General features: G+C 45.3%; 1 protein-coding gene across 1 annotated transcript in view; it reads left to right on the top strand.

Moving 5' to 3' along the window:
* The window catches only part of LOC149354401 (nose resistant to fluoxetine protein 6-like), a 44,607-nt gene that overhangs the window by 5,675 nt on the left and 13,612 nt on the right, over positions 1 to 25,320 (top strand). The window contains exons 3-11 of the mRNA XM_089577501.1: positions 5,424 to 5,535; positions 10,337 to 10,421; positions 10,546 to 10,637; positions 15,985 to 16,164; positions 17,015 to 17,108; positions 20,177 to 20,263; positions 20,725 to 20,896; positions 21,390 to 21,472; positions 23,611 to 23,733. Of these exons, the coding sequence (XP_089433627.1) occupies positions 5,424 to 5,535; positions 10,337 to 10,421; positions 10,546 to 10,637; positions 15,985 to 16,164; positions 17,015 to 17,108; positions 20,177 to 20,263; positions 20,725 to 20,896; positions 21,390 to 21,472; positions 23,611 to 23,733 (1,028 nt within the window). The remainder of the gene's footprint in view (positions 1 to 5,423; positions 5,536 to 10,336; positions 10,422 to 10,545; positions 10,638 to 15,984; positions 16,165 to 17,014; positions 17,109 to 20,176; positions 20,264 to 20,724; positions 20,897 to 21,389; positions 21,473 to 23,610; positions 23,734 to 25,320) is intronic.

Genomic DNA, 25,320 nt, shown 5'->3' with positions numbered 1-25,320 from the left:
GAATATGGAAGCACTGCTGCTCTCGAGCATGATTCAGCTCCGGAGTCCTCAACTCCGCCCTAGTTTCCACGTAGAGCCTGCCCGTCTAGAGGGTGCATTGATTTATAAAAGAGCGAGTTCATTCAATTTCTGTCATCGCCATGAAGTGTTAACACATCGTACACGTGATATAAGATTCTGGATTTGTCCTTCAGCCTGACGTTCTTCGCCAACGCATGAGACTCATGGCCGTGTATTGGAATCTCCGGAGCTTACTTACGCCGACGTAGTCGAATCAGAGTAAACACGTATGCGATTTTCACCGAAAATGGGAATACTGGACTTCGGGAGTCCGTGTCAGTAGCGAAATAAGAAAATGAATGTTCCCAGCGCTGTCTGGAATCTAAACCAACGGCGGTGCAAACCCATCAGCCCCACGGGCTGGCGCCTCAGTGAAGTCGGACATGGATCCAACACAGACGTTGTGCGCCAACTTTGCGCTGGTAGGAAAGATGGAGCCACTTTGAGTTTCTTTAAAGCATACGTAGTGCAGCCTACCACACTGGCACAGACATGAAGGGTGTAGATCGTTATCTTCGTTGTCGATGTCATTCTTGACGCCTTACGCTCGCCCTAGTGCACTAACACAAAATAAGGAAAACTGGTCATTATCATCATTGTCATCCGTCCATCTTCATATGTCTTACGTTAGCTCTGCGGTGGCCCGCCCTTGGCGGCGGTAATGCTGCAGTCGTACAAGGGAGTGGATAGCATCCTGAGCTATATGAGCAGACTGCTATGCTGTTTGGCGCAGGAGCAGAAAATTGCTTGTCTGCATTAGCAGTGCCAGCACATAGGACTGCACATGCTTTTGGGAATTCGAAAAATGCAGCTAGCGAACGTTGCGGCGGGATAAGTAGCGATTGCAGCACAATATATCTGAGCGCACTGCACAGCTCCAAAAAGAGAAGCGGCCGAACGTAGCACCGCGTTAGGCCTCGAAAGTGGCAAAAGACGCAGAGCCCACTACCCAGACTGAAGCTGAAAAGGGACTGATGGCTGCGGTGCGTCAATCCGCGAAAGCAGAGAGGGAGACCGAGCGCGCTCCCAGCTCGACAGGTGAAGGCGGTCCAAGCCATAGGCTTGGACTAGGCAGATTCAAAGTATTTGGCTAGCAGCATTTATAACCTGTCCATGGATCTAATACGCCGGTCGCAAAGCATGTCGGGCTTACACCCTTAATCCCTACAACAAGAAGGACTCCAAATTGTGAACACAGTATTGGCAGCTACAAAGGCTATGAACGCATGATAAAAATCATTTATCCTTGTGATTGGCTAGTTGAGCTACGCAAGCACGGGATTTAGCTGTAGAGGCGGATCATGGCAATGAAGAACGCGTCTGCTTGCAAATATTCCTGGAACTAAAACATTGGTCAGCGCAATCGTGTGCAAATTTCCCGTAAATTTGTCGACGATTGCTGTACTATTGGGATCAGGTACCGTTTTGGCGCATTTCATTGTAGAACTCCGTCCATGCCCAGTTCGCTTAGCAGCATATTCTGGATTAGAGGGCGGCGGAAGGTAGTACATCCTAACAGGAGGTAGTAGATATTATTTTAGAAGTAAGAGATAGACGTGTGCCCGGGACCACCTTATTAATAGACTATCGCCTGGCTCACACAGAAACTATACTTCGTGTCACAAGCTATTTGCAGCACTGTGAAAGCTCGATCTGTATCGTCCAATTAGGGCCACGGAACACAACAAATACTCCTACAGATATTTGTGCAGTGTCGTGACTATTTTTGAAGCAATAATTGCAGGTAATAAAAAGACAGTTCGTGATGGTGTTTCGCAAGTAGAGCAAGCGTTTCACTCACCACTTAGTCCGCATGAACACACCACTGCGCAGTGCTGAGAAGTGGTGCGCCGCCATTCCAAAACATGGCCATTCCAAAACATGGCCATTCCAAAACAGTCTCCTGCAGGCAGCAGCTGGAGACTGGCGTTCCTATCTTCCAGACATGGAGATAGTAAGTGGTCGGAGGAACATGTTTTGTAGTGCACGCCGTTCTGACTGGTTCACATCGCCAAACGCGTAAGAGCGCTGCAAACAGTTTGTGATGTGAGATTGAGTATAAAGCACTGCAAAGACCTCAGTCAGTGGGCTGGGTGCAGCGTCGGCCCGATCTTCAACTGCCGGACCCGGGCCAGGACTCCCAAATTTCTACACTTTCGGAACACACGTTCTGAAGGTCTCCCACGGTGCTATCACAAACAACATGTGTTCTAAAACAGCAGAAATGTTTGAAGAGTGCCTGAACCCACTGCAGCTGCCAAATTACCGCGCGCTGCCAGCGTCTTTTCAGATCCAGTAGTCCAGTGCCCTAGCAACCACAGACGCGCTGGATAGACTGCTTCCACGCTAGGAAGCCGTGACATCAGGCCTAGCAAAGCAGAGGCCGCGCTGCTGGCACAAAGCGCACCGGAACAGCGCGTATTTTTTTTTTCTTGCTTGAGGAGTGGGGAAGAGAAGCGGGAGAGAGGGAAGGAGGTTTAAATATTATCAAACACAGAGTCTTCTCACTTTGTTTGTTGCCATTCTGCGTGTCCGCGCGCGCGTATCCCGTTTCGTCACATGGTTTTGCTTGTTTGTGCTACAAGGGGGACTGCTCCACCGTTATCAGCACTATGTTCATAGATGTGTATTTAATTGTCACATAACACACACAGGCAAAGACAAACAGGCGCCCACAAGGAGACACGCAACAGGCAACAACAGCTAAAACACAGCATACCTGAAGGAATATAGACAGCACAGTGCATGTTTTCTTCTCTGTAATTATCCACGAAACATTGGAATACAGGGATCACCACACCCTGTTCGTAAAAAACCCGTTAAATAATCTAAATTTCATTATTTTTAATTCGTGTTTTGTTTTCGGTTTCATCACTTAACAGATTGCTGTGTCGTGTACGACGGGAGATATCGCCGAGTGCGGGCTTACGTGCTAAACACTACAATCGAAAAGCGCAAGTGTTAGCTAGCCTATTCGGCCAGCGTAATTTTTTCTCACTAGTCCCGCATGGACATTTTGCGCACGAGGGCGTGCGTGCAAAAGCAAGCAAACAAACCAACACGTGCGACAGTACTTTGTCACTGCTACTCTTCAACGACTGCAAACCACTCCTAGTTATATTTTGTGGTATAGTGGGGCCAAAAGCCGGTATTCAAAATTATTTGGAGTTCGCACTCAGCGTAGCCCTACGTAAAGAGAGCTTAAAAATGTCTATTTAACATATTCTTTCCCTACAAAAAGAGTCCTACCAACAGGTTGCTGGCTTTGCGGCTCTTCTCCGCGAGAATCCTAAACTTTCCTCACGCCATGTTTTGGAATCTCAGAAGTTTGCAACCAGAGCATAAACACCCAGGTTAAGGGCGATGCCATTAATTTGGGCCGATAGCAATCCATTTTTGTGTCCAACCGTTGCTCTGCAAAGAAGCGTCCTCGAAGAAAGCTTGTGTTTTTCTGCAAAGCACCAAAGCACTGCACAACGCCACTGTCTATTATCAATTTGTTGTCTCAGTTTAAAATCTGAAACTTTGTTCTCCCAGCCCCAGATGCTTGCGGAGAGCATTTTCAAAACCAGATTGAGCATGCTGGAGCAATAGCTTTCGCCTCCGTAAAGAGGCGTCGACAGAGCCTATAGCTTTCAGACGACGACCAGTAAACGCGGAGACGACTAAATATGTGGAAGTTCTCCCATAGAATCTACGTAGTTAAAATAATGTCTGTTCTATTCAGCAATCATTATTAGCGAACTTCAAAAATATAGCGAAACTAAAGACAAGGACCGCTGGGAAATACAAGAAAAGCACGAGCCCTTTTTGCTAGCTAAAGTTATGGGTAATGCGCAATGCTGCGTACAATTTTCGTTAGGATTACTTTGCCAGGCGGAGAATAAATGTCGCATATGTCCACTTGTATGTATGCACCATAACTACCTTAGATCAGACTGCATTCGGAAGTTCTCTGGTGGCGGAAGCTCTGAGATGTCCCCAGAAAAAGTTTGCCTTCAGAGACTTTTACTATATGCTTCTGATAATTCCAGCTTCCCTCATAGATGCTATGTAAGCTAACAGCATGTTAATAGCTGTACGCCATGCCTGATATGAGACACACAGGAAACAAAGGAGGTTTGCTGCTTTTCTGTTTGTTGAGAAGGACGCGAGAAATCGTAGCCTTCAAGCACGACGGAAACCTAGCTACCAGCCTCGAGGCGCGAAACAAGTTGAATGAGAGCATCGATAATGGCGAAGGTAAAATATTCGCGGCAGAAATATTCCTGTTAGCTACGTGTATAACTCGAAATGTACCTGTAAAGAATCAGAACCATCCTCATCTCTGCCAGAATAACTTGTGCTTAATGTTGAAGTATCAGTACCAACGTTTCGGAAATGCAGTGTGCTATCAGGAATAGGTACTAAGTGTAAAACAGCCTGCAAATGCAATACTGGGAACAGTTGTGTCTAGTGAGAACTTCATAGAAATGGTGGCCGCATTATTTATTTTTAGGACATTTGTTCAACCACCTACAAAGATTTGCGATAAAGACCGGGGCAATATTAATCCACGCAAGTAATTATTGGCGTCATGTTTACATAAGCGCTGTTGCAAATATTCGGCGAAACAGCTGATGCAGTAACACGTCCGTGCTACAAAAGCTCATTACTCTTATTTAGGCTCATCATGAGGCAGCTTATTAGATATTATTTAATATTTGTTACCATTAGTCATGGTGGGACGTTCTGTGTGCATTTCGCTGTGCGGAGACTTCTTCAATTTTCAGGCACCCGAACTATGTTGTCATCGAAAACTTTTTCAATGACGAAGCAGGTTCCGTGGGTAAGCATTACGCCTAGCTATTTGTAGAGACCGTAAATTGGAACGTGATGCGAATGCTGTAGCGCATTGTATGTGTTATTATTATCGAAGTGACGTGCCAAAACACAGAGAATCTTGCGCGGACATGGACAGTTCCGGGGTGGTTTTCACCTTTTACCTCAAAGTGTTCCCCTTCGACTTCTGAGTGTACAATCAATAACAGATGATTTTAGTAAAGAAAAATGAGTGTACGTGGTAATTATCGCGTTCAAAAGGCCATCAAGTACAGCGTCGGGCTCAATCGCCTGTTCATTGCAGTCACTAATATCTATTTTCAGGATTCCTTCTGTGTCTTGTTTTCATGTTTTCGTTTCTATTCCTTTCTCTCCTGGGAAGAAAGTAAAGCTGGTGGAAATTTGGTCATAAGGAAACTGACCAAACTGCATTGTGATCAGAAACAAATAGCGCATCGCAATATAATATCGCCAGTGATAAATAGCATACTTTGAAGGAGCAGCTAGCGAACAAGTAGCAATGAGCATTTCCCTTCGCACAGGTTCGAAAATTCACGGGCAGCTTTTTCGAGCAACGACTCCCACTCGTCCGCCTCGGAATATGCCTGCTGGACGACTGCACACAGGATGAGCTGCAGGCGCTGCTAGCAGCAGGTATGTCCCCACCACTCACGGGTGCTTATATGAATCTGCTTGAACTGGGCCACTGATTCTAGGTACATACATCTCTCCATAATTATGCGCGTACTGCACGCGTGCGGAGTGTTTCATCGAGAAAAAAAACCTAAAGTTGATTCCGTCGGTCCTCTACAGTTATAGCATCCTCTGGTTACGGCCAGGAAAACAAGGTCGATTAGTATGTTAGCTACAGGCGGTGTTCGCCATGAAAAAAAAAAAGCGCTGGTAATCACGCCGCCAGAGCGTCCAATGAAGCGTGCTCTAAATAAATCTTATTTCTATCTCAGAGCCGCCTATTTAAACAACGAGGGAGATGGGACAGTAACTCAGAAGCCTACCTGCTTATTTTTCTACGCAGTCGTATGTTCCCCAGCAAACCTTTTATCATTGCATGGATGCTAAGAAAGAGGCAAAGGATGACTTGACATTACGGGCAAATTTCTCGCTCCGAGAAGACCTGTACTTTGAAGAGGGGACGTGCTTTGTGAGCTTCCTTTTCACTTGCCTTCTTGTGCCTATTTACCTCTGTCAGCGTCCGCCAGTAGCGTTAGGTCTAATAGCCCACAAGCAATGCAGCTCGCCGGCTATGTTATCAAAGGTCCTGCAGACCCGCAGAAAGGCCAAGCAAAAACAAGCTTCCAGAATACTGCCCCGTCTTGTGGCTTTCTGTAGTAAGTTGTTGCTATTACACGAAAGCGTAAGGAGCTCGTCCTGCTGAAAACCCGGTGTTGTCATCTGTCGTTTGAACGACATATGACCACTATGCTAGCTTTGAACTTGTGAAGAGCAGAAGGTAGCTTTGAACTTGTGAAGCGAGTACAGTGCATTCGAGAATTGCTATAATTCTCTAATTGAACGAGACAGCTCTACGTCGCTGATAGAGCTGAAAAATTTTTCAAAGCACCGCCAGTCTTTGACCACTCCATCGCAAGGCGTGATTGAAGTGATAAAAATAGCTGAAAACTACTTCTGCACTAATAAGGAAAAGCTAATCTGTAATTCTGTACATTAGTCGGAGGTGCAAAAAATTATTACCCAAACCGTAACTTCAGAGACTTGCTTTCCTTCTAGCCATAACTTGCTTGAAGACATAGTTAAAATATTCGGCAAAGTGCGCATGGAAATTTTAGTAAAAAGTGAAGAGGCGAAAAGATCTTCCACTGAGAATTCCAAATGCGCCAGTAAAAGCATTGTCATGCCCGTTGCTATTTAAAACATTAAATGAGGTGTTGACGTTTCATTGCTTGCAAAGCAAATGACCTTTATTTGACACTTTTAAACAGATATATTTCATAAGCAGCAAGCCACTGTCTGGGATAGGTTCTAAATTTTACAGCCACTGTTCACTTAATATCTAACGTGAGGATTTCACTTTGCATGTCGAAATTAATTTGTTCACAGCAGAAACGACATTTTTTTTATTTCAACTCGCTTTCAATTTGCTGTAACATAAAGCTGAAGGGGCTCAATGGCCAAGTGCCACAAGAAAAACAAAAGAAGCTTCAGCGCGTCCATATGGGGTGAGGGAGAGAGAATAAACGTTATAGAAAACTGCGTTTCGTGCGTTGAACTTCCTTTTAATGCAGAGTTTCGTCTCCAAGTAATGTGCTAGCCCTTGCACCATGTAGCATCGGCTTCATTACATCAGTGTCCATTTGGAAATCGTAAGGATCTCATGCTTAAGACCGTATTGATCATTTTTGAGCCGTACAAAAACTGATTTATTCATGCATGGCATGATATTGCTTTTGTACACTTGTGCTTGCTTTTTTGTTCTGTTTTCATCTGTCACTTTTGTAAGCTTTTGTAAGTCCATCACTTCTGCGCCGCGCATATCACTGCATCCACTTACGTTCGCATCAGGAAACTAAACACATCGTCTTGCACTGCACTCACAGCTAATTTATTGCACAGAGCCATAAACACTAGCAAACCGTTCGATGTCTTACACTGATAAGCTTAACACGCATTAACATATGCCTGTAGCAGTACTTAGTTGATTACGTGTCGCAAAACATCACATGTCCTTTCAAAGGCAGTTTTTGTAAATGAGACCCACAGAAAAATGTTTGCTTTTGGGAAATATTTAAAAATGTGGTGCCTTTAAAAAAATCCACAGAATTTTTTTTCACAACATTCTTATCGAGTGGGTAACCGTTTATGAGAATCATTTTCGCTACCGAAGCTAAAAATTCAGGGGGGCACTTTGTTGGCCTAAAGTGCGGTGAGGCGAAAGCCTTAAGCGCAGTGTTGCTGCTTTTGTCACTGATGTGTGGTTAAGGTGTTAAGATTCGCCTCTAAGAGTGGAGCGCGACAGATTCATGCAACGCCACAAGGGAGTCTACCGAACGCCATCGCCGTTCGGCTGTACTCCTTGCTCGTCGGTAAATTGGTTTTTGTGGAAAGGAAATGGATGTCTCGCATATCTCGGTAGACACGTGAACCTCGCCTTAACGGGAAGGGAGGAAGAAGGGAGTGAACGAAGGCACCGTATTCACGAGACGCGCCTTTGTTCATTCCAAACCATCGAGCTGGCATGGCGGAGCGGTTAGCGTGCTCGTCTCGCACTCCGGAGACCCTGGTTCGATTCCCCAAGTCGACCAATTTCCTACTCGGTTTTATTTATTTATCTGGTCTGAGTAGAAAGGTTAATTAGGTGAAGTGGTTAATTAACTAATTAATTAAACTCACTCACACGTACTTAGAGCATCACTATACCATCCCTTTAACTGGTTGCAGGGTTACTAGCCAAAGTACAATTGGCCCCGTTTGAAATTCGCGCCCTGTAACGTCACGACCATTTCGACCAATTTAAAAACGTGACATTTCTGTCGACAACTCCTGCTTACGGCGAGGAGGCATTTAAGGCTTCCGCCTTAAAAAAGCACGCCAGCGTCCAAAGGCGCGTCTAGCCGGCGGATGCTTGGGTGAAAGGCGGCCGGAGGGCGAGGAGAAACGAGGCGGAATGCGCCGTGAAGGAGGACAGTGTCGCTACTTTCAAAACATCAAGGGGGTTTTAGCCGCCACTCCTGGCCTTTAGAGCAGTCGTTAGAGGCATCGGCGCGCAGTGCGAAACGCGAACGTACGAACGTCAAGTGACAAACTATCCGGCTGTGACACGGATGTCATGCGTATAGTTTTGTAATATCCCTGTGGTCTACTGTCGGAAAAATAGGCGCTCTTGTTACATATAGGAAATTTCGCGGCACAATTGCCGCCGTTCTTCTACAAGCATGAACTCTCGGGAGTTCACGCTGCTTTCAACGAGAAAAGAACGTTAATGTTTTGTTCCACGAAAAAAAATAAACACTTCACAAACGCCACGTGCCAGCTTATTTCAGCGTCAACAGTAGCTGCAGGAATGCCAGAACGAGCGTACATGTTTGCAAACTTTCCCACCGACAAACACTGATCCAATACATCGAATAATTGGTGCTTGTTCAGATATTTGCGACAGGTGCTTGCCGGGCGTCGGCAGAGTGCTCACTAAACTATCCTGAGTACTTGGCGCTAGCATGGTGGAACCAGCAACAGAGGTTTTGCAAAAGTCCTCAGAGCATGCACTTCGACATCCAATTCTCTCGCCCAATGCAAACCTCTACATAAGTACTCTAAAGCACGGGACAGCGGTGAAATTTATCACGACAGGACTTTGTACTTGTATATTTCCGCTTATTCCGGCTGGTTATGTACATCTGCGGGCCGCTGAACTCCGGAGAAGTTTTCAGTTTTACTTAACAAGAGCGCAAGAGCCCAAGGAAGCCGAGCTTCTGCCTGCTCTGTATAGTTCTACTCTAGCCCCGGAGTAGTGCCACACGTGGGTCTCCCCCCCCCCCCCCCCCCCCCCGTTTTCCCCAATGCGCAGACAGGTTTCTCTGGAGGCACAAGAAGTTCAGTGACCAGACTGACTCCTTTCTGCGCAGTTCGCAATTGGTTCACTAGTTCACTAAGCTTTAACGCAGTTTAGTTCTTCGTGAACTGCACGTAGTCGACCTGATCTTGCCTGCGAGGCAGTGGTACTGGGACAAGATTGAATGATGTTCGATATATTACTGAGACCTGCGGTACCTGGATTCCATTCGCCGATATAGAACCGAACGTTCTATTGACGCAGGAACTAAATCTGATGTTGGTTAGGAAGGCTTCGACGAAGCGCAGCGCGGGGGCCGAGCACACCTGCGCCTTGGCGCCCGCCTTCCATAATTGTAGGGCGCAACACCGCGCCGAACACTCTTCTATGTCAACGGCAACGTAACTGTTCCGACTCGCTGCTCCCTCTGAAATGATAATTATCAGGTCGTGGAGTAAACAAGGTGGTTACGCGCAAAGGCACCTGCGGAAGCTGGTTTGCGTGAGGTATAAGCCATTTTACGGATTCACGATGCTGTTCCAATCTTCAATTGTTTAATAAGCTTCCTCTGTGAAATTGTGCGTTCGAAGAGTGTGCATAGGTTGAATTTGAAGGTAGTGTCCGTTGAGCGCTAATCCGCTGTCGTCATTAGGGTTCACATGAGTTACCCCTAACAAGGCAATTTAAATTTCCAGTAGCTGTTTCTCAAGACTTCAGACTCATACCGAAATATCTTCACCATTTTGAACACAAACGCTAGCGAAAAAAATTCACAGTGCTGCCGGGAAACAATACCTGCAGGAATAATTGCTTGGAACGTTAACGCAAGTACTTGTTTTCTTTTTTTGGTTACAAGATTTTCTACATTTGTACTCTCCTGCCTTTGCAATTAGTCTTGACACTCTCTATTACGTTCCTGTCTTTCAGTTCTCCCTCCTTCGGCAAATGTCGGCATCAAAAATTGCGTCACAGCCGTTAATCCGCCCTTTACTAAAGGTCAAGTTATCATAATGTAAGTACAGTGAACAACCCCTGGAATGTTTCTTTTTTCACCCAAGTACAGCATCAAGGTAGGATGCGTGTTACCAGTGTTAATTCGTTTATTTCGTGCTTCTACTTTCACTTGTTCTCTGCAGATCATTTCTTGGCGTCCTGGCTTTATGCGTCGTGATTGCAACAGCAGTCGATATCTTCAGCTCAAACGATGATCCGAAAAGGAGGGAAGGAAGTGAGTTTGTGGTCCGCGCAGAAAAAGACAAAAGCACCATCGATTACCATCGTTACCATGCATTACAAAGGGTGCTTTTGATGTTTTATTTTTTGACGACGAAGCTTCTATTATTCACAGGAATTTCATTTCCTGTATATAGAACGCGGCAGAGATGCAGATTGTCAACACATATAGTCTCCCTTTGACCAAGGTACATCCAACGTTTTCACTCCTCTGCAAATTGGGAAAGGAAAAGCAGACGGTTGCTTTCTTTAAAACTCCGGCATTCTTCAATCCCTCAATTTTTTACAGGCCTGAAAAAAAATAACCGTTAATGTTTTGTGTTTCATGCCTCACTAATTGGGGTTCTTGAGGTGTGCATAAACTATTTAGTAGGTGGAAAAATTAGAGGGACACTTAAACTCCTCCGTAAGGGTATGAGGCGCCAGCGTAAATAGCTATTTGTTACTTTCTTTCTTAATTAGTACCTTTTTGAAATTCCACTCTCATTACCATACATCAGTAGGCATATTAGACCACGTGATCGAGCACAAGACACAAGGGCTCCCCTTGACCAAGTTGAACAAATGTGCCTGAATGACCTAAGGGTAGCATGTCTGATTAGCAGCCCAAGTGTAATAGATTCAATTCTCAACTAATCGCTCCAATTTCGTTTTCATCGTAATTAATTACTTTGAATATTAGCCTGTTTACGCCCACTTCAGGCAAAAGGCTTCTCCCATATCACTCCAATCAACCCTGTCCTGTGTCAGCTGAGGCACCCCATCCCCGCAAACTTCTTAATCCCAACCGCCCACCTAAATTTCTGCTGCCCCCCCCCCCCCCTACACCTGCCTTCTTTTGGAATCCAGTTCATTACCCTTAAGTTGCCTTAAGTTGAACGTTTTCATTAGCCTCCACATTTGTGCCCCATAGATGAGTGCCGGCAAGATACAGGTATTAAACAGCTGTATAACGCTGCATTCTCTTCTCGTGAGTGGTGATGGTAAACTGCCATTCATGACCTTCGAGTACCTGCAACTGCGCTCCACCCCGTTATTATTTTTCTGGTTATTTCACTCTCGCAATCCGGATCTGTGGCCACTAGCTGGCCTAAGTAGATGTATTCCATTACCACTTGCAGCATCTGGCGACCAATTGCTAGCTGCTGTTCCCTTCCGATACTCTTGAATATTAATTTGGATTTCTGCATATTAATTTTACAACCAGTTTTTTGCTGTGCCTTTCTAAATCATTGACTACGCTTTACAGTTCATCACCTGATTGGTTTAGCAAATAAACTGTTACAGGGCAGAAAACTGAGCAAGTTGGTACACGTTCACTGAAGCACAAGAGGCGAATGCCCTTCCGGTATATCGCTTCGGAGAACACGTGGCAGGATCGTGTCTCAAGGTATTTTCAGATCAATTTAGGATCCTTTAAGACTGATGACCTATATAGCATCAAAAACTCTGAAGCCCTGGTCACGTACCTATAAGGGGAAAAGCCTGGGCAGGGTCGTTTCCTCAGTATCGATGTTGAGGACTTGTACTATGCAGTGCCACACAATAAATTAATGACGTGCGTAAGTCATGTATTACTGAAGACAGGGATGAAAGGACCTTTATTGAAAGACACTGTATTTCCTCGGAGGTTTTCATAGAAATAGTAACTTTATTTGAAGTCCACGGTGATTGGTCATCATAACCGCTTCTTCGTGCAGCATGCAGGCTTGTGCTTAAGGTTTAGGATAGCTCCTGCCCTTAGTAGCGTGTTCTTGGGCTGTGTTGACAAAACCTTAGCTCGATATTCAGATGGGCTATTTCAAAACGCCTTCCGATACGTGGATGACTATACCAATGTTAACGACTGTGAAAACTTTGTACGTAGAGTGATTGACATAGTAAAGTTGTTCAAGGATAGCGGACTGGGCTTGCAGTTTACGCTTAATGTTCCAAACAAAGGGAAGTAGCAGTTTCTGGATCTAAGATTGATAAAGAACCCGGAACATCTTTCTTGAGTTTGCCGTCGACGATCAGCAAAAGGGTTATTCATTTTTACGTCAGAGCACTCCAGGGTCATTGAGACTGGCATCGCTATGTCGTGCTTGAAGTCCTCTGTGTCAAACTCTTGCCACTATCTCATCACAGTAAGCGCTCAGTATCAGGTGGAAAGACTAAATGATTCCGTAATGATAGCGGTGAAATTATCGTTCGTTGTTTTAACATAAGGTTATTGTCGTCATTTAAAGCCGAAAATCTGTTCTGCAGCGAGAACCTTAATCTCTCTGCTTTCTCTCTTACCGCTAACTCGTTGAGGGGCTGCTTCCTAACTAGTTGCGTCCGTTCTCTCTTGGTCTCTAGGCTAATTCAAGACCTTACCATGCTATCATCTCAACATCTATCCTTTCCGAGGATTCCACGTCTTGCACATTGCCAGGGCGAGCTCCCAGTATGAAGTATACCTCATTTTTAGTCCCGCCATTGGGGCTTTTCCACAGCCACTTCCTGTTCTCTCGTTTGCGTTGAAGGTATTCATGATCCGTAAATTATTTCGGTCTGCAGACTACAAAGAGCTCTATGCTATTCCTAGAGCCTATGCCATAGTAGCCTACTGCCTGGTCTCCAGCCTGGTTCTTGTCTACATTGGCATTCTAGTCACCATCAGTACACTGTATAGTGTTTTTACTTTGCTCATTGCCGATTCTACGTCTACATTGAAGCTTTCGACGATATGACTATCATTGCAGCATGTAATCGCACAGGCATGTACAGCGTTCAGTTTGTGACACTTATTAAGTCTAATTATGATAACTGCCACCACCTCGTTAATACTATAGAACTCCTCTATGCTGCAAGCAATATCCTGATTGATGGAGTATCCCAAAGCTAGTTCTCGTCTGCCTGCTGATCCGCGATAGCATAGCACGTACCCGTCTTTTAGCTGGGCATACGCCTCATCTGTGCTCCTGGTCGCCGCGGTGGAAAAGTGGTTATGACACTCGGCTGATGACGAAAAAGGCGCAAGTTCGATCCCGGCTGTGACTGTCGAATCTCGATGGAGGTGAAATTCTGGAGGCCTATGTACTGTGCGATGTCAGTGCACCTTAAAGAACCTCAGGTAGTAGAAATTTTCGCAGCCCTTCACTACGGCGTCTCTCTTAGCCTGAGTCGCTTTGGGACTTAAAGCCCCATAAACCATAAATCATCTGTACTCCTAACCTCACTAAGACCTACGACATCCCATTTAATACCCGCTAGTTCCTCGACTACCACTGTTTGACTAGCCTCACTGGATAAAGTGCTAGCATTAAACGTTGCCAGGAGGAATTTTCTATGGCGACCTGTCTGGAGCCAGAGATTCTTAGCACCCTCCACTGCATCACACGTCTGACCACCGCCTCTGTCAGTTGCTCCCCATCCGCTAGGGACTGAGAGCCTAGAGTTAATTGGTGTTTTTATATAGGATCTTGTGGCCAAGTACTACACCAGGGTGCCAATTTCTGTTCTCGTGAGTGAGTGTATTGTCGGTTGTGGTTAACGAACGAGATCAGGCCGCACATAGGCCTTGCTATGCAATTCGATCGGCACGCGGAGTATTTCTTATCTGGTGCCAAATTTCACAGCCCCAAAGAAAGAAAAATGTGGTTGTTTCAAAAGCGCTGTAGAGGGCTACGAGCTTTCATTAACCTTTTCAGGCGCTTCTCGCCATTTCTCTACGGAATAGATGTCAACGCGACTGCTTTACAGCGGACGTTCGGAGAAAAAGCCGTGCGCGTTGTCGCACTAAATCAGGATTTGTTGACAGGGTTGTAACGCCACACGTTGAGCTCTTCAATGAATATACCAAACTCGTTAAATTGTGCCTACGAGGCCGTAGGATAACGCAAGTGGCATTATTATTTGTAAGGAAGCAAAGTAAATCCGAATGGTGTGGCGATACAGCATCCACCTCGCGTGCAAGAGGGCAGCGGTGCGGTCGTTCAACTCTAAATTATGTTCCCTGCAGATAGTGTCAGGATCTCATGAATAGCTTACACATTATAATCAATATAAAAATACTGACCCAATTAATAGATTCCCCGATAACACAGCATTATATGCATACTTGCAGTATGGCGAATAGCAGTAAACGAACGTACTGGTATGAGCGATTTTTTATATTTAGGAATTTTTCGTAGCGTGAAGAATGTCAGTCTACCGAAAGAGCGACGCTCATTATGGGTTTATTCTGGTCACCATCCAAGCAATAGCTAATAATTGGCCCAACGAGCTGTTTTATTGTATCTTTGCTAAAAGAGCACGGCTTCTCGTTTCTCTCATAAGCGAGCGTTCTCAGGTATTAAGAATTTATTTTCCCGCTCATGATTTTAAGTGTCCTTGGCGGGAGTATGCGCTTATGAAGGCGCCTTTTCAGGTCGTATCATGACTCAGCTGACTGGCAACGATGACCAATATTTTGAAATATGTTCGTATCAAGTTTATTATATAGTGCTGAACACGGAATGGCGCAGAACACGCAGAAGAGAAAAGCCAGGGAAGTTTTTTTTTTCGCGAAAATTGGTTTCCCCCCCCCCCCATTTTGCGCTTTTTTAATGACTATCAAAGATACGGCCGCAAATCTTTGTGCTGTTGGTTCGCGCTCAGAGCCGCCAGCAGTCGAGTTTATAATTTGCTTGTCACTCGAGTTGCGACCAGACTTTTTATGAATGATCGCGACAACGTGCAACCGCATACATATCGATCCAGATTGTCGTAGTTGCTTCGACGCCTTATCCCGATCATTCCCAGTGAGCTTGAAATTTAACGCGGCCGAGAACGGCGTACGTTTTGTTTGACGCCCTCCAAACACGGCTCTTACTATCGCTGCTACCGTGTAATCAAGGTCTTGGTGGGCGCCGGTCAACCCAATAAACATTTTCTTTAGGGGTCCCTTTTCGCTGCCTTGCTCACTGCGGGACTCTTGTCACTACGGAATAATATAAACATGGTTTTGTGAGCTTCCGCCATAGGTCGCGTACTCTAAGAATGAACCGGTTCCACCTAAAAAAACACACGCAAACTACTAGACAAAGCCATTTACTCCACTGTAATCAGTGATAATCCCGTCTAACTAACTGATGGAGCAGAAAGCAATATACCTGGTCAGGGAGAGCGGGCCTCAATGGATGCTGTAGTGAAGGATTTTCAAGGCGGTAAACCAAGCAAAAAAGCGCAATGCACACACACAAAGAAACGGATGGTATACGCAAGCTAGCCAGCGCTTTCTCTGAGTCCCTCTCAGATTTCACTTTGTAGAGTCATCTTATCCTGTCGCACTTTACAAAGTAAAAATTGACGCGGCGCTATTTTCTTTTTGTTTGCAGGTGCCTTGGTATCTGCTTTGAAATCCTTTTCAGTAGTATCTAATACACGAATGATGCTTCACGTTGCACGGGACAAGAGCTCTGACGCCTACAGCCTGAGGTTCCTGCATGGCATCCGCTTCTTCAGCATTGTCTGGGTTGTGATGGGACACTGCTACTGCTATCCGTCTGATGTAGTGTGTACGTGAACCCACCGGGCAAGATTTCTCGCGTGCATTCTTTTTTATGTGTGAGTCCACGCGACAAGAGAATCTAGAATTCACTACCACTGTATACCTCCACCTCAGCTTACAGAAACACAGATAAGAAGATGATACAATCAAGTGGCCGCGTAAGTGCACTCACATATTTTAGGCTATCAAGCACGGGTGATGATTTTCTGGCCCGAATAAAAGAGCACATAATATTGCGCGTCTGTAATCAGGATTACTAGCTTCAGCTATGGCTTGTAGTGACAACTTCTTCTGCATGTGTTACAGTTTTCACGTTGCAACAAACAACACACGTTCCGATCCGCACCCGATCATCGAGACATGCCAGCGTTGTATCATAATCGCGATGACCTATTCTGGAAGATTTAAGGATGCTTACACAGGGATTTGCATACGGCAGTGCTGCTGCGCCGAGATAACAAATTTGTAACACAGTTTGTTCAGTTGCTTCCTGGCCATGGCCCGGAATCTAGGACACGCAGCCAATACCCATATTTCCCAGTGTTCAGTTCCTCTTGACCTCTTCATGTAGATACACTTGAAGGGCAATAAATTGTAAGCATCATGAAATCTACACTCTTGCGCCAAACTGCAGAATGTGTATTGAAAGTTAAGTGCTAGCCACGGCGGCCGAGAATTGCGTGGGAACTGCGGTCTAAAAAATGTGGCGTAGTAGTCTTTGAGACGTCGTTAAGGCGGCATATGCGCGCGATATTTCATACGAAAGATTGCTGTCTGTTAAGTTTGGGCTTTTTGTGAACAATTGCCTGGAGCTGGTTACATGATAAACATTACACTCTGCATATTTCTCCTTGCAGCCCGAATGATCAACTTGGTGATATACGCTGATCAGTGGCAAAGTATGATCCTAACAGCTGGATTCATTGGTGTTGACAGTTTCTTCTTCCTAAGGTGGGTACAATGCATCGATTCCCTCCTCACCTTAAACATTCCCAAGTTCGAAGGCCGCCGCGGTGGCTCCGTGGTTACGACGCTCGGCTGCTGATCCGAAAGACGCCGGTTCTATCGCGGCCGCAACGGTCGAATTTCGATGGTGGCGAAATTCTAAAGGCCCGTGTACTGAGCGATGTCAGTGCACGTGAAGGAACCCCAGGTGGTCTAAATTTCCGCAGCCCCTCACTGCGGCGTTCCTCATAGCCTGAGGTGCTTTGGGACGTTAAGCCCTAATAAACCGAACCATTCACAAGCCCGAGCCGTGTGCTCCATGAAACGCCGGCAGTAACATTATTGCATTATTACATTTAGGTCCTCACTGTGATCACTATCACATAGAGGCTCATCCATGGCGTTGTTAGAGCGCCAATTAGTGTAAAGATTGCACTGAATTTCGCGAGAAAAATACACGACTCAGAGGACTCAGGAGGCTTGACACACCGGACGCGAGCTGCTAATTAAGTCAAGAACCCAGTATGTGTGAAAGGTGTTCTTGGTAATAGGTGTGACCAGAGAGTATTGAGAATCTGCTACGGGTGGCCGCAGTGAAATGAAACAGGATAGTTGGAGATAGGTCCAAGGGCAGACAATTATATATTCTATGCTCCGCTCGAGTAATTAAAGATACAACTGTGTAATGCAGGCTTACAGTTCGGCAGATGAGCGAGAAGTTTCAAGAAAAAGGTTGTAGACAATGGGAGTAGTCTCAGCGGACGAATTGTCCTTGAAAATTTGTTCGCTCTGAACGGTTTTTCTCTGCCTGATGCGAACCTGTGGCAAAGGACAAGACCGCGGCCGCTCGAGCGACTGCGCAATAGCTCGAAACAAAACCTTTCTCATTTTCAGCGCTTAGGGAGCTCGGGATTGAAATAACCAATTGACCACTACGGCTGGAAGGAAATAATGCACTTCCGTTTTGTTTCCTGCGCCTTTACTTTTCTTTAACAAGCACTTTGGTTTACGATATGAACAAACCGTTAATTAGCTAAACTTTGGGGCAAATAAAAATAAGCAATTCGGCGCCGGCGGTGGATGGTAGTGCACACAGCCGTCATAGTGCTAAAATGGCCACGGCGTTCGTCTCCAACACTGATTGACGTTGACGAAAGGACAACGCTTTATCGACGCCCTTTAGGAATAATTTGCTCATGTCTCGTCAACTTGCGCAAGATAACTCGCCCTTAGAGCGACCAGAAACCGGTAAAGCTGCGTGCCGAAGTCGATAAGAAAGTACACTGTTTAAAAAATTACCATTAGACACCTCCTGTCATTTCCCCCTTCTTAAAGAAACCTGGACCAGGTGGTTAGGACGAAGCAATAAAAATGGAAGTAGGCTAAGGAGCCTGGTACTGAAGTTTATAGTAACGTCTCGTCAACGCGCTAAATAGCGTTTTGAAAAAAAAAATTCATGAAATTTAAAACGCCTGCAAATAGAATATTGGTCAAGTTTCCTTCAGACTACCTAATTTGCAATGATTTAGCTGATATCGTTCTGCAAACCAACAAAATTGCAGATGATAGAATCGGCCGCGCATAAAGGTACACTTTTTCCTTGGAGCTATACACAAATGAATCGAGCATTTTAAGACATGCTTAAATGACACGTCTTTTATTCTTGACGAAAATAAATTACCCCGTATGAACTCGGTGTTCAGTTTGAAACAAAAATGTGGAATCTTGCAGTAAAAATAAGGCATGCAAGGGTTGCGAAACTGTAATGAAAGTCGGCGGACAAGCCCGTTGCTACGTTTAAAGTGATAATAAAAAAATTTGGATGGTAGAGACATTCAAAATAAAGTCCGCTTGGTGGGCGTCGCTCGTCGAGACAAGAAAAAGTGGCAATTGCTGCTTTTCCGCAGCCTGAACGTTATTTCAAACTTTCTTAAAGGTGGCCACTCGTCTCGCATTTGACTGTTGCATTGTTCAGAGAAAATCGAAAAAATTCCCCCCTTCCTAACTTCTTCGGGCTCAAATTTTGCCCAAAGGCGGCATTTGGCGGTCAGTTTAGTATTATATTATGTCAGGGTAGGATACTTGCCTCTTTCGGACAGAATTAATCTCAAAATCTCCATCGTCTGCAACGACGGCGGACAAAAACAGCAAGCATTCAGAGCAGTGGCACCGGTAGCACCATCTGCGCCCACCGGAGGAGCGAGTGCTCTGCTGTTGGCTACAGCTGAGGCTGTGGCGAAAGCCAGTAGGGAGAAAGTGCTTTTTGCGTTTGGTTTGAAAGTGCTTTCTCGAATAGTGTATCAAAATTGCGCGCAGAAAACGTTGTTTGCGCGTGCCTGCCCCATTCCTAGCTCCTAATCTTCCCTAAATGCGTTTCTGTTCAGCCTCGGTAGCATTCTCGTTCGTCCTGAGAGCACGTGATGGCGCTACCGGCATTATTGCAAGCTAAGGTCGCCGTTGGCTGGAGGCCATCTAGCGCGGATCGTCTACATCTGCATTCTGACGAAATAAACATTACCCAATTCATATTTCTTTTGCTCCACTGTCGCCGCAAACGAATGCGATTGCCAATTAATTTTGACCGAATTAGCTAAGTACTGTATCCAGATGCAATATAGAACAAAACTCACCGCCAAGTGCCACCTCTGTGCCAACTTTTAGCCCGAAGAGGAGACCAAGAGAATTCTTTTTCAATTTTGTCTGATCGACAGCTCTGTGAAAGCTTACACGGTCATGTAAATAAATTTGTGTATCCACATAACCTTCCAGGTAATTACCATCAATGCATTAGAAAAAAAGCCGTCGGAATGGCTTTCGCACGAAATCTTCAGAGGGAAGACTAGCCGAATTTGTTTCTGTGGTGCGTTGTGGTTGTGTTGAGCTGTCGGTTCTTCTTAATGCTGGAACCGCGTTTCCTGTAAAAAACCCAGGCTTCTTACGCAGTGACTCGAAGTTTCAAAGATCATGTTTAATTACTGAGAGCGAACGCCAGTGCTGCGATGCGCAATTCAGCTTCCCCTAGTAAGAAGCATGTGCGATTTCATTGTGCTTGTTCATTTCACGAACGGTTACAGTGGATATCTTCTAGTTTCGATCGTACGGAAGCAGAAGAGGACTGGAGTTGTCGTTTTCCTGGTTGCTGTTGTGAGAAGATTATTCAGGTATGTTTCGGGTGCAAATATGTAACATTCTATATGTAACGCTGGATCATGGAGCACTCTCTAAGGAACTGGATCGGCAGATTACTTCACGGATCACTGCTCATTTTTTTACGTTAAATTGTTGACTGGCTCTAAACAACCCACTACCACTTCTGTTATTGCCTGGGCTTCAATATGTAACGTCGGAATTGAGAGCATTAAACATTCGTAACAGAACATTGAAAGCCATACGCAGTTGATTTATTTTTTACTCAGCATTGTTTGGCTAATGTACTGAGAAATTATTTGGCTCACTGGATGTAATTTATTTAAGCGCTCAAGAATTTGCCTTAATGCTCCATAGCACCTTCGGTGCGGGACATCATGACAGGTAATCTCTCCTTCCTCTCCCCCTCTAGCTAGACCGTGATAGGCAAGTGCCTCGCCCCATGCATGCAGCTCAGTAGAGCCTAATCTTTCAGAACCATGGTCCCAGTGTTCTTCCTGCTCATGTGCCTGCAACTGCTGCCTCTCATTGCCTCCGGACCGGACGCCAAGACGTTCTTTGACAAGATCGACGACGACTTCCGGAGAGAGTGGCTGGCTTTACTGCTACAAGTGCAGAACTATGCTTTTAAAATGGAAGCGATTGCCGTAAGGATCCCGAGAGAGTGGGAAGCTCTTAGGACGCATATTTTTATGCTTATGCTGTTTGTTGTACTCGTTTGCCGAGTTCGTAGTGATAGAGATGCATGGCTGCCACAAAATGGAAATACGACGCCTTCTTTATTTCTGTTTTTATGTTACGAACCAAGATTGCTGAAGCGTTAGTTGTTCGCAAAGGATAGCTTTATTTGCCCTTTGTTAGGAATAAGGGTAAGGAAGTATTGCCATGCTCCAAAGTATTGTGGCATCTACTTGAAGCTGCTGGCTGCACAACACCATGGCTCCTACACTTCCATCCTATAAACGTCGATCGTAGCTCATTTCTTGCCTGCACAATATCAGAAAGACGATGCCAGGAAATATTCCCCCTTGAATTCCAAACTTTATTCGTGAAATGCGATCCACTAGTGGGATGCCCCTTTGGTAACGAAAAAACGGAACAAAATGAAGATACCATTACCCGCTGTATTCTTGTCCGCAGCCCGTGTTCGGTCATTTCTGGTACCTGTCCATCGACTTCCAATTCTTCCTTGTGACCCTGCCGATACTACTGCTGCTAAAAAAGTAAGTACCGGAGCTGCTTTTTTGCAACGATTTCAAGATGGTTTCCGCAGAGCCCAGACCTGCCTACCCTAGCACGACTTCTGCCTCGACACACTTGCGTCTAGTTTGCGTAAATGAGCAAATATGCGAGGAGGGCAGAACTCGTGGACCTAACTAACATTATGTTATGTGCCCCGAGGGTGGTTCAAGCATTGTGACAACCATGGATCATCCCAGCGACTCTAGGGCCGCCAGCGGCTTCCAGCTTCAGTGAAAGGCCCGACAATGCATGTCACGCCCCTATCGGCATCGACGTTATTCGCCTATTACGCGCGATGATCGAACGAGAATTAGAAATGGCGGCCGCTTTCAGGCGCTTTTTCAACGCTTCAGAGACTAACTTTTGTCTACTTTTTCTGCCTTGGTCGTGCAGTTTGTCTGTTTCATATATGCATTAAGGTAAAAAAAATTGAAAAATCAATACCCTTTTATTCCCTGTTGAAAGGGAAAGTACGAAACGGACGGCTGTGAATCATCCGCTAACGTGGCTCCGACCCCTTTCAGATTGAGATAACAGCAAAATGGTGGCTAAATCTCACGGCTATATCTTGTTTCGCAAGGATTTTTTGACATGGGACGTTTTAGGGGTCAGTACTAGTGATATTTCTTCTTGTCTGGTCCGGCAAGTGCTCGATATTTATTGCGGTTTTGCAAGATGAACTTTATGATAATTCCCATGCTTGAAGAAGTTTTATAGAACAATAAAAGCCTATACGTAATTCTATAGCACAGCTGGAGAAGAATTTAGAACTTCAAAAAACGCTATTCAGTGGAATAGCAATAAGGTACATAAGCTATGTATCGCTGCTCTTTTGTGATACAAATATACTTTATAGAAATTTGTACACCAGCTCTGCCATAAAACATGCTGCAGTACTCGAAGAGAGAAATCACTAAAGCAATGTAGAACAGAAGCTTCAAGGATAAATTGCATGCGTGCAGTGATACCAACAGCAGATCACAATTTGGAATGGAGGTAGTGTAATCATTCGAGGTCAAATACCTCGATAACCGCAATTCATGGATATGGACACAATTCAGAGTTTAAAGTTGTTCAGAGTCTGGAAAGAGATTTCTATATTTTGAAATTTTTTTTTTACATGTGGAGTACAGGATTATATTTACAAATTAGATATCCCGTTATGCCTACTTCAAAAGTATTCCACACGAGTTGCAGGAGAGTTGAAATCTGTGTTGGTGCATACTTATGAAAAACCAGCCAAAAAGACGGGGACAAATGAGAGACGAGGCACACACAACGACTGTGTTGCATTGTTTAGTTTGATTTCTTTCGAGCTCGATGCTCAGAAGTATCCGAATAACGGTAGTTTGCCAGGACAGAGGTTGCGCCCGATATGGTTGTTAAGCACGTGTCCCTACCAGCACTTTTCTTTCTCTGTCATTGTGGGGTGGGTCAAGGAAGCTTTCATGTCTTTCCTTGATCGCAATGCAATAACAAAATTGAGTGTCGCAAGCCGACGAGGGCATAAATTAACGTAGTCCAAGTTAGAGGAAGAGAGCAGGTGAGCGAGCGAGAGAGATCGGGGCAAGACACTTTACTACGTCGAGGTGATGTGCGGTACAGGCTAAAAGCGTGCGCTTCTTGTCCATCTTACAGTGCGTCTCAGGCAGTCCGAAGGAACATGATCCCACTGTGTACGGTACGCGTGTCAAATCTATACCTAAAGACTGGGCGAGTGCTCAGATACTAGGCCAATAGACGAAACAAATTACTGTGTACGGTACACGGTACACAGTAATTTCTTTAGTCTATTGGCCTAGTTTCTGAGCACTCGCCCAGTCTTTAGGTATAGATTTCATACGATATAGCTGCATGTAAGGAGCCATCTTAAAGAGCTAAATTACCTTGCGAATCAGTACTTCAAGAAGAGATACGTTCACTTTGTGAGACGTGTACAGCTTGATTGAGACGCAATATCCGGGTGCCCCTTGCCAGATGATCACTTCATTTCAAATTAACCCTTGATCACGCTGCTTGGTACTGACACGCGATTCCTGGCTTTCGTTTGATTTCCTATGCACCCATTCACGCTCTTATACGATTCGTTCCTTTTTTCTCTTTTCTGCCTTTCTTTCAGCCGTCCAAAAGTTACTGTTGGTGTGTTCGCCCTTCTGTCATTCATCGGATGCTCAGTAGCAACATGGCAAGTGGCTGGTAGCAGCAGGACACCCTTCATTGTTTTAGTCACTGAGTCTTTATCGTAAGTACCTCTCGATCACGTCTTTCACTATTAAGTACTTAAAACCTTACCAGCTTTCGCGATTCTTCTTTTCGTTGTCGAGGTTTAGAATTTTTAGTAGAACTCGCCTAATGGAAACCCACAAATTAGCAAGTCGCAGGACATTTACTTCTCAAGAAACCTGGAAAGTTGATGATAGGCAAATTCAACCCTTTTGCTCGTTTTTGCAGTTGAGGCCGCAAAGCTGGCAGATGACGCAATGTTTCTCCTGACAGACAGTCCAAAAACCATTTTAAGCACGCACGTATACATGGAGCGCGTCGGCTACTTCCTGTAGATTACAGATAGATGAAGTATAATAACCAACAAACCAGATCGTTCACCTTCAAAAATTTGAGGACGCAGATCAAGAAGAGGATCTCAAATGGCATCTGTTTTATGTTTTGCAATGGATACACAGAGCACTGCAGTTCGGTTTTTATAATTATATATCATACCCAGTTCTTTTTGCAAAAAAAAAGAAACCGCTGTCAAAGAATGCAACTAATCGCCGACCACCTAGATTCGAACGTGCACGTGTCCTCGCATGTGCAGTGACCATCTTGCGAGATGATATGGCTGCTGCGCATAACCTGATGAAGCGCCGTTCATGGCTGCATGGAAGCTGAAACCAAGAAAGTAGAGCTGAATGTTTGCAGATATGTTTGAGCAGTCTGCGTTCCGAAAAAAAATGTGTTTTCTTAAATCATAATGCGCAATATACTGCTGACTCCATCCGCCAGCGAAGACGTTCTTGAGCCTGGCCATCGTGTCACCTCCATGAAGAGACCAGAGCTGGCTCAGTTTTCATGAAATGCAAAGTGCAGTGTCTACATTCTAGGAGTCTGCTCATTACATGAAATAGCGTTGTTGGGATTTGCGCTCATATCCCACCGCTACCACCAGTGTCGGAGAGGGAGGGGCCCTTGGGTTGTCTGACTCGTTCAGCCCCGCAAGTCTCGGCTACGAAGAACGGTGTCGAACTCCGTTATGGAGGAAACTGTACAGTAGGCTTCTTTGTGCATATTTACAGTCGAGATTGGAGTCTTGGTAACAAAACAACACCTCGTTAAATACCCTTCGTATTCCCCAGATCCCTGACTGGAGAATAAAGTTCGGAGAACGATGTATAATCATGTGGGCAGTTGTGACCACTGGTGGTACCACCCACGGCAGGGGACGGTGCTGATGCTCTCTCAGAGCTGTTCATGGAGAGGGGCAAAGGCAGTGAACGAACACTGTCGTGTGAATTTCACCCCGGCGGCAAGTTCGGTGCCTCCATGGGAAAGAAATTGCACGTCGTTTCCCAGTAGGTGAATGAACGATCTTGTACACCTCCACCTGATGTCCGAAACGCGGGACCTCTGTCGAGGTCGCAGCCGTCTTTCAATTAACAGCAACAGCTTGACCTTTCGCAGAATCACTCCGTCCGGCGACCCGAGGGCAGGCTCGGCCACTTGATCCCGCCGACGTCGCCGTTGCTTCCGCCGCTGCTGCCGTCGTCGCCAGTCCTCGTCGCATCGTTGCTTGATGATGACTCATGTCTATTAGGAATCCCTTCTAGGTCCG

This window comes from Amblyomma mixtum, chromosome 3 (assembly GCF_055824585.1).
Source record: "Amblyomma mixtum isolate Tamu chromosome 3, ASM5582458v1, whole genome shotgun sequence".
Taxonomy (NCBI): Eukaryota; Metazoa; Arthropoda; class Arachnida; order Ixodida; family Ixodidae; genus Amblyomma; species Amblyomma mixtum.
This window is presented reverse-complemented; position numbering and strand designations above follow the sequence as displayed.